Source organism: Callorhinchus milii, unplaced genomic scaffold, assembly GCF_018977255.1.
Source record: "Callorhinchus milii isolate IMCB2004 unplaced genomic scaffold, IMCB_Cmil_1.0 Scaffold11, whole genome shotgun sequence".
Taxonomy (NCBI): domain Eukaryota; kingdom Metazoa; phylum Chordata; class Chondrichthyes; order Chimaeriformes; family Callorhinchidae; genus Callorhinchus; species Callorhinchus milii.
The window spans coordinates 19,231,231-19,246,528 of record NW_024704752.1 but is presented as its reverse complement, the minus strand read 5'-3'; the positions used below and the strand labels follow the sequence as shown (position 1 = coordinate 19,246,528).

Genomic DNA, 15,298 nt, shown 5'->3' with positions numbered 1-15,298 from the left:
TGAGTGGGAAGCTCGCACTGAAATTCTTCTGAGAAATACAAACTGGGTCAATATCTCACCCTTGCTATCAGTGGCACTGAGGATAAGACAAATGGTCAAAACCCCCCACTGTCTCTCAATGTGTTGGATGCCAAATTTGCAATGTGCCCTCAGCGTTGTGTTATCATCAGTGCTTTGGATTTCATCCCGCAATGGAGATTGGGCAGGTTCCTCGCACCATTTGCCTCAGGCTACTTCAGCACCAGTTCTTTCTGAACCAGTTCTGAAATATCCTGCAATAGAAATGGACCATAAATCATTCATCTAATGTGCAGGAAGAGAAAGATAGCCAGTGGGTTAATGGCCCGATATGATATTTATATTATGAGCGGACCTGACTGGATAAAACACAAATGATGAAGTTGTGAGCATGTTATGATGTCAAGTCCATGAGTTGTATAAGGATCAAATCGCAAAGAGGCCCACAGGCTACTCTGAACATACTTTCACAGAAAGCACTGCTAAATGTCAGCACTTTTTGTCACACAGTACGGTATAACATACAGTACAAAAGTAGCAAGCAGATGTATTGGCCACACAGCACAATGTGAAATGAAGATTCATTCCTCTTGATCCTCTCGGTTCATTGCAATTATTATCAAGGTTGATTCTTTCGAAGATCAATGATTCACCAGCAAGAACCTAATGCTGAATTATATGTTTATACTGTTAACAAATACCATCTGTAGATCAGAGAGAATTGTAGGGGGATTAATATTTCCTGTTCAGGCGAGGTTGGAGCTATGGAATTAATTTCACAGAAATGGCTGATTTCATTAATAATAGAGAAAGCCTGGAACAGAAGAATCTCTTCTCCCTCCATTTTGTCATTGTCAATTTGCAGGAACTGAATAATAATAAAACCATTAGGTAATAAAACTGCACAAAAGACATTTAAAGTTGGACTTTTCTACAATAAAGTGATCACCCCAGTTCTGTCTGACATTAGATTTTTTCCTCATTTGCAAACTCCCAGTGGCACTAAACTCACCAGTTTGCAAATTAGTCTACTCCGCAACCTAATAAACTAGAGAGGCTGTAATAAAACTACTGTAACATTAAGCATAAGAGAGCTGACCAGAATGACCTCAGAGAGCAGCCATGCAATTTCCCCAGTTAAGCCTTTCTTATTCCCTCATTTGTTTCATTTCAGAAGATCACTATTTTTCTTATTGTCGCCTTTCTCTTCTGTACGAATGGTTGCCACATCCTAATGAATTGCCTATTTTGAGAAATGAGCTTTTTCCAATATATTGCCTTCAGGGTACTGAATACATTAGACGCATCAGGAAAGAAAGTATTTCAAATTCAAGATACACCAGGTAAATCAGAATAGATGCTTCAAATTCTAATTCATAACATATTTTAAACCACATTTCCCTAATCTTGGCTCAATTTTATTTCTGTTTCCAAATATGAATACGATTCCACTGAAATGTCATCAACTACTTTAAAAATCCCTATCCAGTTTTTAAATTCCTTTTACTGACAGGGCTATGCATTTTTAAAGTAAATTATAGTAATGAGCCATGATCCAATTAATTATATTTTTGCAAGACTAAAGGAGTCAAAAGTGTAGGTTCTTCCCAAAGCAGAGAGGAAAGATTTGCAATTACAGTGCACACTGGATATTAAAGAGTTTATTAACATTGTGACTTCTGGAGAGCTTTCACATCACTTTGGAGACTACTAATGAAGAAGCAATCAGAATGTTTAAAAAAAACAGAAAATAGTTCCCTTAGAATGAATAATTCTCCTGGTAATGATGTAAGCCTCGAAGAAAAAACAGTAAGATAATTCCAAGTATGATACAATGCCTTTTGATTCCCAGCTCCACACAACGAACTTTAATTGGAAAATGAGGATGATCCAAGTCTCCTCTATACTATGTCGGTTATTGATGACATTGAACTGTATTTAGTTGGTGGATTATGATTGGAACATGGCCACCCAACTGGGTTATTTTGACCTTTTCTGGAGTGCTACGTCACTGTAAGATGCTCTTTATCTCTATATTGTAACAATACAACGTGGCATTTCAAAAATACTATTTCACAGCCAAATATCTGAATGAACCATCGAGTATTTGCATTACAAGCAGCCAACAAGATGGATAGATTTTCACAAGCCTATCAGGTTAAATCGGTGCTATTGCAAAATGTCACGTAAATCTCAGTTAAACTTTCAACCCTAAGAAGACTGGATTGTAATTTGATTTGTACTCTAGCTTCTGTATCACGGCTTAGTTATTTATAGTTATGGAGCTAATTACATTTCTGGCTCTGTGCTTCCTTAGCTCTCTCAATATTTGTCAGACAAAAGTGATCAAAGCTAAGAACATGGAATCATGTTCTTCCCTGTATCAGTTCCAGCTGCAGCTCCATATCTCAGGATTGTATTGTGATCACAAGGTGTCAGCCTGGCTCAGTTGTTAGCACTCTTACCTCTGATTCAGAAAGGTTGTGGATTCAAACCCTACTTCAGCACTGGGAGCTCAAAGGCTAGGCTGAGCCGCTAATGTAGCACTGGAGGAGCCCTGCATTGGCGTAGGTGTCCGTCCTATGGATGAGACATAAACCTGAGGTCCCACCTGCCTGTTCAGGTGGACATTAAAGATCCCGTGGCACTATAAGAAAAGAGGAGGGTGTGTCCTGTATGCTGCAGGCTCTCAAAAAATCAGGTTCAGAAGAATAGGGTGGGTATTCAGACCATCAATAGGCCATCTCTCCAGAATACCCATCCTATTGTCCATCCATCGTAGCATTAAGATGTTTGTTAAACAAGCTCAACATCCCGGCCTCAGAGACTCTTCCTCGGAAGCCTGTTGCAGTGATTATTATGTAAAGAAATACTTCCAGGTGTCTTTACTTTTGCTGTCTTGAACCTGTGCCCTCTTGTTCTGCTACGCTGTCCTATCTGGTAGTATTGTTCTGGCTTCAGTCTCTCAATCACATGTAAAATCTGATACACTTCTATAATGTTCTCTCCAAGATAACTCTTTTCAAGGATTGGTGGTGTCTTGCTGGCTAGAGGGTTGGAAGTTGTGCTTGCTTATCTAACAACAATCTCCACTGCGAAGTTTGGGAGATTTTGATGCGATAAGGTGCTGTATATAAATGCAAGGATTATTATTAATAATAAATAATAATAAATCACCTTCAATGCCCTCCATGGCCTTGCCCCCTCCTACTTCTCCGACCTGTTAACCCCTATCAACCTGTGTGCTCCCTCTCTGGCTCCCACCCTGAATTGACCTACTGTGCATTTTCCATTTTTATTTCAGATTCAAAGCCTCCAAATTTATTGTTTTTGGTCTGATGGACAAAATGTTGTATGAAGGCAAGCGCAAACTGTGCAAGGATATTTTTGTGATGTAATGTGAATTACCTATTCAAAAAAAACTTGGCTAGATTTAAGTGATAAAGATATACCTTTGGGCTGGATCTTGTTTTATATATATATAGATTGTGTATGTATATATATATATATAAATCTGTACAAGCAGCAATGTAAAATAAAATTAGAAATGCTATCTTATCGCTTCGTGTGCTGTCTGGCTGGTTCTGGATATTCCTTCATTTCTGTTTGGTTTTCCCTTTAATGTAGTTATATCAGAAAAAAAGTTGACATTTCTGTTCTTTCAAAGCATTTGCTGCATTAAAAGACTGTTGAGATATGACTGAATTATTCATCCGCTGCCCTACATTTATTATACATCTAGGATTCTTAGATATCCTCTCTAACACCTCAGTGTAAGATGATACAGGGAAGATCGCTAGCGGAACACAGCATTTGAACAACCTAGCAGATCTCACAAGACTGTGCAGTTCAGGTTATACAAAAGGGTAAAATCAAGTTGAAGTGTGGAGTTGATGTCAATTTTATTCCAATTGCATGATCTTGTTCTACTGCAGCCTAAACTGCTGTGCATTAAGCACTTTTTTACGCCTTGTAGTTAAAAGACAGGAATAAGAATGTTCCAATTATGACACACAGAGAGGGCAAGTAATCATTAGAATGAGTTACTGGGAAAGGCAGTCAAGAACCAGACCCGGAATCCTTTAAGAAACGGTTCAAAGCTGAAATAGATGTGTAATCTCGAAGGTGAGATCAAATGGTATGAAGGACCTTCTTCATTAAACCCTCTTGTAATTATTTTCTTTCAAAGGTAATCACAAGATTGGGAGATACATTCTACATTTTCTACTTGCCTTGCCGAATCCCAGAGTGTTGCAGATATTACCAAAGTGGAACTTGAGGAGCTCACCAAACTAACGTTTGGACCTGGACATAAACTGTCTTGTTGCAAAAAAATAAGACAAAGAAAGTGTTTACCAAAACATGCAAGGCCTATTCAATGGGCATTACAATATGGAAATTGGTTAAGTCAACACAAGAAAAAAAACACTGTGGAGAAAATTGTACCCTTGGTTTCAATGATTACAATCACTTGATTATGCAACAGTCAATCAAGTCAGTGCATTAATTCATTGATTGAGTACTTTCCAAAGTGGGTGTTAATGTTGGCTGAAGCCCCACTAGATGTTACCAAATGTGTATTGTAGATCACCTGCCAGGAAATGTGACGTTACTAATGACAATGATTGAAGGCTTCCTACAAATTATTCTTATATGTGGTCCAATGAAGAGTAGAAACAAATCTACGCATTAAAAAAGTTTTCACTACAGCAGATTTAGCATCTGCTTGCAACCAACACAGAAGACTAAATCTTTCAGAGCAGTCTATGTCTGGCACTTAATGCGTTGTGCCGTTGCTATTTTATTATTGATTTGATTTTCAATATTACTTTATGCAGCTTGCTTTTAATGTAATAGTGTTGTTTTGCAAATTTAAGTTAAAAGGGAGTGCATCAACGATTTGATCTAAAATTTAGGACTGAGCAAAATAAGTCATCATGTAAATCATTTTTGTGATGCAATTATCATAACTGTCCAAAACATTTTAATTTTATTTCAGATTTCTTGATATTATTTGTTTTAAAATGTAGCTCGATTTTCTCATGTGACAGTGATAATGCTGACTCTTCCCTGGCATTTCATTGGTATGATGTGTGTGTGTGTGTCGGGGGAGGCGGCGGGCAGGGGGGGGTATACGAAATAAGTATTAATGTGCCAATTGAATGACTAGCAGCAGAATTTAATTAACTTTTTATTGACAGGTAGCCTGACCCGCAGACTGGTGGGTAATGCTGCTGAAACCATCACGACTGTCCTGACACAGAACCACCAAAGGCACAAACAAATCAAAGTGAGACTCACTGGGCACAAGCTCCCAATGGCTGTCATGTCATTTTCTCTCTGTTGTCAAGAGGAGAGTATGTGTGTGTGTGTGGGGGGGGCGAGGGGAAAAGAAGACTTCAACAGTCTCCAGTGGCATTCAACTTGTTACATGTCATAGAGGGCCTGAATTGAGAAGCTGAATATTTATTCAACGCTGTCAATCTCTGCTTCTCGCCCCATTAGTAAACAGTGTCACAACAGTGCACTTTGCATTGGGCTAGAATTCCTCTGCACAGAAAGCTACAACAAACCCCCTTTTCCTTGGTCAACGAGAGCTGAATTGAGTTGCTGACTGCCACAAGCACTGACGTATATACAATCAATGGCTCTTTTAACAACGTGAAATCGCTGAACAAAATAAAAGCACAAGTCCTAGGGCAAGATTTAGTTATTTTAGTGTTTTTTTTTAAGTCTGACACCAACACCAATTCAAACCAGTTTGTTCCAGGTTGGGAAGGAGAACAAGATTGTATTTGACAAACGCAATGCAATCGGTCCACACTGGAGCCTTCATCCACTGATTTAATCGAATTTCAACTTTTCGGAATATTTCCAAATCACTGGGCCAAAGTGATGCTTCTTAAGCCAAACAGGAAAAATCTTCCTGTTGCCCCTGTAGTCTAAACAGGGGCATTTTCTCCTTAGTCACAGAAGGAATTTTTATTTATTTCTTTTTAGAAAAGAAAGGAAGCAAATGGAATGAAGATCGTTCCCTTACAATAAATCAATAAACAATTTCAAGGGTTCTATTAACGGCTAACATGGCAGCAATTCTACAGAGCTTTTCAGATAATAGCCACAGAGCTGAAAACTTTGTGTGCCACAGTTTTTTTTCTAAAATGTCATCGGTGGGTCCAATTAATACTTCCCATCTCTTCCATTGAAGTGAAATACACAATTTTCTTACATTTGGAGGGGAAAAGCAATAATGGTATGAACATGGCCTAACATGCCATGTTCAAGATTATGGGTTCAAGCTCCCATTATAGATTTTGAGCTCACAGTCCAGGCTGATGCATCGTTGAATGTGCAATTCTTCAGATTTGAGACATTAAACTCAAGCTCCCATCTACCTGTTCAGGTGAGCGTTAAAGATCCTAAGACGCATTTGAAAAGAAGGGAATTTCTCCCTGTTTGTGGGATTTGACAGTCACTGCACTTGACAGAAATTACAAATCAAGCACTTTGAGTTAATGATGTTATAGGTGCTACATGAAAAAATGCAAGGATTATTATAAGAATATTCGCCTAAAATTATGGTCAAAAATATTATTTGAGTAAAAAACAATTCAGAAATCCGTGCAATGAGACATTCACTTGCGTTCAATTCTTTTGTAGTCAACAATTTCACATAAAAGTGCCAAATGTTTACAACAACAACTTGCAATTTATACAGCGCCCCTCACCCAGGGTTGGGTCCTAGAGTGGCGGTGCACAATGCTGAGCTCGGGGGGAAGAGGAAGGTCTTCAGGCATGACCTGAAGTCAGGGAAGGAAGGGACAAGGCCAAGGGAACTTTGTTCCAGAGTTTCGGGGCATAAGTGGCTGAAAGCGTTAATGGGAGCACAACAAAGGGACACAGACAATGATCCTTCCCAATCATCACTCTCCAGATGGTGACATTTTTCTAGAATGAGTTAGAATGAGTTAGAGTTAATTTTTCTAATCAAATTACTAGAAGATTACTAGAGAGTAACATTTGCTTATATTTTTTGCTCCAAGATGGCAAAGCCTTGTCTACAACCGACAAGGGGAGAACGAAGGAGACTGTCCTTCAAATTAGCACACAAATTGCCAGATCAGTATAATCCAAGTGTCCAGAGGTTATACTGAGACTCTACAAAGCAGTCGTCGGACAATACTTGTAGATATGTGTTCAGTCTGGTCAATACACCACAAAAAACATCTACAGTATAAGCTTTGGATGGGGTGCAGAACAAATCAAGATTTTTTGAAGTTGAGCAATGAGGAAACACTACAGAAGCTTAATCTCTAAAGTCTAGACTGGAGACGTTGAGAAGGAATATCACTGAGATCTTCATAAAATATTAAAGGATATAGCAAACACCATAAATGTGTGCAATAATAGAAGATAAAACAGCCAAGCTCCTGGTAGTATGATCTGAGACCAACTGGTTATATTTTACTCTCAATAACATTTCATTGGCATTTGGATTCTGTCAGCCCTTGAGGCTTGTTTTATCCCTAGATCAATATCATAAGTACCTGCAAGACAGACAGAATGCAACATGCAATTCTGACTCTCAGTTGTGAGCCAATAACTCCAATTAACTATTCAGCGATTCTGAGGAGTGAATTAAAAACTAATCCCAACAAACACACACTGCTGTTACAACTGCACAACATGACAAACTCAGATCATATAGACAACAAAGCAGCTGTAATACAAGGAATGATATATTTTTTTTGAAATAACTGATAGTTTCCAACAACTTGTTTTTGATAATTCCCCCACCGCGCCCCCACCCCGTCCCTGTGGCCCCCCATCTACTTTTTCTCTCGCTATGACCATGTCCATGAATTTATGTTTTCACTCCAATACCACTGTTACTAGTCAGAAAATCTGGGGTCACAACATGGAATACCACCAAAATCCCTCAAGAAAACATCACCTGTTCTTGAGAATTTCAAAGCCAGGAGAGATGGCTTAGTTGAAAACTAGAATTCATTTGAGAGTTAGCAGCTGTGAGAGTATCCTTTTGAGACATCCCAAGCTGCTAAGTCACTCAGTATATTCTACTGAAGCCTCCTCTTTGATCCAAAAGAAAATGAAAAAAAGGAGAAATATTACCAGTTTGTGTAAGGCTATCGTCTCCCCATCTTTGTCCCAAATATCTGTACTGTAACCTTCTCAGTTGCATTTAGGGTCTTCAGTTTCTCTGATCGACCCTTGGCATGTTTGTCTTCGCCCATCTTCACAGTCATATGCAATATTAGCTTTGCAACTTAGATGTTGCACTTACACAAGAACATCTCTCCTCCCAGAACTCCTTGTTTGATAGTGATTTGGCTTAGAGTTGGTATGGCCAAATATTCAGAGTCCTTATCTACAGTTCCTCCTCTACAAATAGATTTACTTTTGCTTCATTGAAGTGTGGCCTCCTGGTTTGTTGTTGCAAGTACATTTGTGCTATACATTTTTCACCCGGGGATTAATGGACTCATTGTGCAGGTAAAATGCCCATTAGCGTAACGTAACAAAAAAAATCAGCTTCAACAACAACAACAAAATGACATTTGTAGAGTGCCTTTCACTTCGGGAGGACATCCCAAATAATAATAATAATAATCCTTGCATTTGATATAGCGCTTTTCACGTCGGGAGGACGTCCCAAAGCGCTTCACAGAACACACTGTAAAGTGAATTGACTGTATATTTGTGGGCGAACGCGGCAGCCAATTGCGCACAGCAATGTCCCACAAACAGTCGTAGATTGAAAATGACCAATTTATTATTGTTTTTGGTTTTGGAGGATTATTATTAGGCTCTGTGTGGAGTAAGGAAACTTGCCCAAGGTTTCGCCCTCTGCCTGGAATTGAACTCAGGTCTCTCACTTGCAAAGCGAGTGCTCTAACCACTGAGCTACAGGACTCCACAAAGGGTGGTATTGCTAAACTGAAAATGGTGGAAATCTGAAATTAAAATAAAAGGACAGAAATGCCAGAGATTAACAAAAGTCAATCAACAGCTGAAAGAGAAAATAGAATAAGGCTTGAGGCATTAGGAAGGGTCACGCCCGTAAGTTAATCTATTTTCCTCTTTCAGATATCGATTGTCTTACTGTGGATTTGCTAGAGTTCAGAGTGGGGGTTATTTCAGATTTCCAACATTTGAAGATAACACTTTTTTTAAATCTGCAAAAAATATATTTCTTAAAACAACTAATGGCCTCATTATCTGTTCATTGTTCATTTTCTGGAGTCCTGTAGTTTAGTGGTTAGAGCACTCGACTCACAAATGAGAGTACCTGGGTTCGATTCCCAGGCAGAGAGAAATGTTGGACAAGTTTCGTTACTCCACACGCCTCTGTCCACCTAGCAATAAATAGGAACCTGGTTGGTAGTTAATTGGCAGATCCCACAAACCATCGTGGATTGAGTGACCAAATTATTATAATTTTTGATTTATTTATTTAATCTTTTTGAAGGAATTATTACCCCCGGAAAAGCGATCTGTCAATCGACTAACAAACGGGTTCCTACTTACTGCCGGGTAAACAGAGGGGTGTGGAGTAAGGAAACTTGCCCAGGGAATCAAACCCAGGTCCTCTCACTTGTGAGGCAACAAGAGAAAAGTCCCCTCAATAGTACCATTCATCTTGAAAGTATTGAACCAAAATGGGTAGGGGGGAAATCAGTAGATCTCAATGTACCAACATCATCCATCAGAAACATTTTAATATGTGGGTCGGTTGAAATATAAAACAAATGAGTCTGTCTTTTGCGAGCAGCTGGCAAAGTAACCTGAATACAAATCTGCTCTATGTTTGATTCTGAAAGCTTTGATTCTCAGATGTTGAAAGTGAAACGGAGGGGGGGGGGGGGGGGGGGGTGGGAGGCAAAACTTAAAACGGAATTGCATTCGAGACATGAAGAGGAAAAACATTAATTGTTTCAAGAGTAAAGATGCTAGATAAAGACCAAGTCAACAACTCCTTCATAACATTTAGATTTTACTTTGAATTTACTTCCTTCTTGGGGGTGGGGACAGACCCCAAAGATAACTTGCTGCAGGAGACATATTTTTTCAATTTTTATTATTATTATAATATATTATTACTGTATTATATCCAAATGATAACGCAGAATAAACAAAGCCTCAGTCATTCTAGAGTTTAACCAGTGTTACATGAATCTATTCGGTGACTGACCATCTGTTTCAGCCTGTTTTAGCCCTAACATATCACAGATGTGTCATTGAACTTGGATTTTCACGATGGCTATGTTTTGATTTTGAAACCTGGTTGGTGGCTGAGTTGGTATATGTGTGTGTGCATTGGGAGGGAGACAATCAATAATCATGCAAATGATGCCAGTTAAAAAAAACAATACCTTTGAAATTAATTGATTACATGCTGAATCTCTCAATTTTCTCCCTTTGGAAAAAACACTTATTCAATATGTAAACTCCTCCAGCAAGGAGAAGAGGATAGTATTATTCAGCTTAATTCCTTCAGTGCTGATTCAGAGATATATCTACAGGGCATTTGCTCAATTCGAAACATTTTGGATCCAAGGAACTCAATTCAATTGTTGCTCTGAGCTACAGTAAGGTATTTTTGACTTAGATTTTCACAAAAGTACGTGGTCGCTAAAGATAAAATCATTTTGAAAAACATGCTTGACAGATGGGGAATAAAATCTCTTGTCTGCCACAAAGACTTAAAATTCAAGGCTATACATTTGAGGAGGGTAAGTGGAGAGAGGGGGGTGGGTGAGTGCATTTGGTATAGCACTTGATCATTTCATTGAAATGTCTCAAAGTGGTTCACAGCTTTACAGTAAAGTTTAGTGACTGTAGGCAAAAATGTGATGGCAGCCAATTTGCACACTGCAATATCCCATAAACAGCCATGAAATGAATGATCAATTTTATGTGGTGATTGTTGGCCAAAACACCGAAAGAGACACCTCTTTTTGAGATAATATGTTACCTTGGGATCTTTAATCTCCATCTCAACAGAGATAGAACCTCGGTTTAATGTCTCATGCGAAGTTCAGCATCTCTGCCAATGCAACACTCCTTTACCATTACACTGGAGTGTCCACTTGGACCAGGAGCTCAAAGTCTCAATGGTGGGGCTTGAACCAACAACCTTCTGACTCAGAGGTAAGAGTATCAGCATCCCAAGCCAGGCTCACACTTACAGTAATAGGGCAAACTCACTTAACCTTTTGGAAAAGAAAGTTTGAACACACAACTCACCACATGATTGCGACACCTATTGTGTCGTGTCGTGATTAAATGCAAAATCCTAAGAAATCAATCTTCATTAACAGAAAGGCTTTGAAAGGCAAATTATTACCCACTGGCCTTGCACCACAAAGTGATAGGCACAGAGCATTCATTTTTAAGTTGTCCAAATGATCAAGCTTGTTGCACGATGTGTGCCTGGATGGGATGACACTGAAAATCATCTTCTGAATGTTTCAGGTGATTCAGAGATTGCTTTATTCAGGGAACAGTAACAATTAGCCATTTTGTTTGTTTGATTTTCACGCAAGTTTCATCTCCCGCTTCCCATCTTTCCGTGTGTAAACGCCGCCTCCACACTCATGCAAACTCCGTGCCCCCTCCCAGCAAAGCTCCGCCCTCTCTCCCCTGGTGCAAACTCTGCTCACTGCCCTCATGCTCACCACTCCTGTTTCAAACGTTGATGGACGAGAGTCTTTTAAAAAAAAATCTTTCTTGTGCATGGATTTGGTTTATGGATCAAGAACGCTGATTACAAGTTTCGCCCAAAAAACATACAGACAATTCACTTTACTGTGAAGCGCTTTGAGACGTGTCGAAGATGTGATAAAGCACTATATCAAATGCAAGGATTACTATTCTTATTACCCCTTGTAACTAATACCATTTATTTCCACTTAAAACCTGCAACATATTCCGAGAATTAAAAACATCTAAACAACACAGCTGAAAGTAAAGCCTGTCATTGAATCGGATTACGCTGCTGCGTGCTTTATTATCACGCTCCCAGCCCCAGAGATGTCCCAGTTATTGTCTCTGTAAATATCCACCAGGGACACTTATTACAACAGAAGGCACATGAGAGATATGAAGATGAGAAGCCAAGGGTTATTTTTTTCTGGCAGATTAACACAGATGGACGAAGGTTCTGAGCGAACAATCACACAGGCAGACAGACGAGGAGGGGGGGAAAGATCACTTCAATGCATATGGTCATAAAAATCATTCTTCTATTGAGCCTTTAATTACAAACGTAGGGAATTAATTGAACAGCTTGTTTTCAAAACTGATTAATATTTAGTACACCACACTCCTCCTGCCTCTCTTCAGCCGTGCCAATTAAAGAGGACAAAAACAAGGAAGGGGGCGGGGAGGGAGAGAGGAATTTGTTTGCCTGTTTTTCCATGATTTGCGACATGCAATATGGGGTGATCTTGAGTTGTCAATGGGTTCCAAATTACAGTATTTCTCAATGGGAGACCTTAGTTAAGGAATCTAAGGTAAAAAGACCCGTCTGACAAATCACTTGGTTCAGAGTGGAGTCCCCATGGATTGACAGGAATTCTAACCAGTGGTGTTACACTGAACATTACCATTTCAGTCCAACTAGTCCCTGCCAGTGTTTGTACTTCACGTTAGCCTCCACCCATCCTAATTCCCTCTCTCCTAACCATGTTCCTTATTTTATTGCCATCTTTTGTAATTGCAGTTTCATATGTTGATGCATTTGGTGGATATACATTTTACTTCCTTTCAGATGTATTGATAGATTACAGCATTTCCATGAAATTTACGTGTCAATTCGTTCATTCCATCTGCGGTAACCGCTGAGAGACTGAAATCGTAATGAACTGTGAACTCGACTGAAGTTTTTAACAATGTTGTAAGTGAACATAAGTGGGTTAGAAGGTCTTTCAATTTGTACGGCGAGTTGTGGTAATAGAGAAATTTTCTTACATCTTTATCTGTTGTGTTATTTTGTTTCTTTCCTAGTCTTTAGGTCCCCCACATGCCCACACACACCATGTAGGTAACCCGCTTTCAGGACACTACCATTGCAGAAGTTTCAAGTACAAGTAACTCCAGCGTTTCAAGAGCATGAAGAATTTCAGACAAATACTAATATTCCTGCCGGATTGATTGGTCCAACTCTTCTCACTTTCTTCCTCTGCTCTGAACTTCTGCGCTCCATCTACTGGCTCAGCCTTGAATTGACAAAACCAATCCACGCAAGTTCAATAATTCATTACAAAAGTATAATATTGAAAATTGACACTTTAAGTGAGATGAGAATATTCAGTCTTGCAGTTTCAGCAAGACAGATCTGCTTGGCCTGTGGCCTTATTACCTCGCTCCAAATTAAGCCTCCAATTTACTCATCCTGCTTAGAATGTCAATGATCGGTAATTTAGATGTGCAGGTAACCGCACACATTTGGTACTTTGCTATGGTACTGTGCAATCTAACGTCAGACCTTATTGTAACGCTAGGTTTGAAATGATCTTTTTGGTGGTCTGAAGGGAATGATATCGCAATCTTTGGATTAATGGAAATGGGGGCCACTTTCTCCAACCACTCATAGCGCTGTGTCACCATGTCCAGCAACTTCATTGCACAGCATTGATTCTATGCTGATCTTAGTTTCTCTTTACTGTTGTATACATAGAAAAACAATCAAGATAACACGACAAAGTAAATATCGAGCTTAAAGGGAAACATCTGGAAGCGAAGACATTGTCAAAAACTCAGATTCATCTAGTACCAAGTTCCATTACACGTTGGTCCAATAATTTTGAAATCTGTAACAATGAGAACAATAACTTGCATTTATTTAACGTGCTTCACAAGAAGTAGCATCTCACAGCTGACAGCTGAGAAAATGAGAACTGTTGCAACGCACTTGCTGACAACCATTTAAACATACACATAAGTGAGAAAGGTCTGTTTCTTATTGTAATTTCAATGCTGCGTTCTAAAGGTTAGAGACAGTTGCTCAGAACTAACTGAAAACTTCAATGACATCAAGAGGCCATTCTGGGACAGAGAAGGAAATCTTTGGTGTTTTCACCCAATCTGCAGTCATCATCACATCTTTTGCCAGTTCTATATAAAGGATAATGGTACAACTGTAATTGAATGTTTTTAATTTTGCTCGAGAAACTTGTCAAGAAAAGCTGTGCAGAGCTTTGCCACTTATCGTGCACTTTGTTTCTCATGATTCACTAAGTTGTGATTATACCTGCCCTGGCTGTTCAAAAAGAAATCAATAAGTTTTTAATTAAAAAATAATTTGAATAGCTGCAGTCGGCTGTGCTGTGGAGCGCTGCTCAGAAATGTTCAATGGTAATGCTGCGAAGGAGAAATCAATGGAGAAATGCTCATTTGTTCCTCTCGAAACCTTTATGGGTGGAAGGTTAAGGTGGTGTTAATCAATTAAAAGATGAAATGAAAAGATTTTTTTTCCAATGAACATTGATACGTTTGCAATGCTATTAGTACAATGGGGTACAACAGTGTTTTCAGTTCATAAGCAGAGTCAGTCAGTCAGCCTGTCAGTCATCTCTCCAAAGGCTCACGCTGGTGAGGCAAGGCAATGTACATCAATGTACAAAATCAGCTACGGTGCTCAATGTACATAACAGGAGGGCTGACATCCTTCACTCCAAAACTAAGGAAAGAATGGGGAGATACAGGCGAGAGATGAGTGAGCAAAGAAACATTATCTGAAAATCTCCATACCATATGAATTGATAACAACAACAACATGAAGTGGCTCCCTTGGGTTATCCTAAAACAAACTAAGAACACCTATTTGGAAAGAGGTTTGAACTATCTAAGTATCAAACCACATTGGGAGCACATCGCAACCAGCAATAATGTTGAAAGAAGCAATGCAACACTGAGCTGACACCGACAACAAAATATTCTTGTTGACCAGCACACGGCACTTGGTATACATGAAAGTATATGTGAAGAGTGTAACCTTTGGGTATGTGGTCAGAGAATACAGCCATTTCACTACACCAAATCCATGAATTAGCTAAAATGTTATTTCCAAATACTGGATACAACTTTCTAATAAACTGGAGACAGGCACATAGCAAATTATTCAAAGGGACAGAAAACCTCCTTGCGCTGAAGAATAATTAGCGCCAGGTATGGAGGTATCTGCATCGTCAATTCTTTATTCATGAACAAGTCAAAGACCTTGTACCAAACTTCCTGATAGTCATAGATGATGAGC

The 15,298-nt window shown here is 39.1% G+C and overlaps 1 protein-coding gene across 1 annotated transcript in view; it reads right to left on the bottom strand.

Annotated features, from left to right (window-relative positions):
• Positions 1–230: 230 nt before the first annotated feature.
• The window catches only part of LOC103175759 (neuroligin-1), a 157,140-nt gene continuing 142,072 nt past the window's right edge, over positions 231–15,298 (bottom strand). The window contains exon 6 of the mRNA XM_042339263.1: positions 231–272. Coding sequence (XP_042195197.1) covers positions 231–272 — 42 coding nt within the window. The remainder of the gene's footprint in view (positions 273–15,298) is intronic.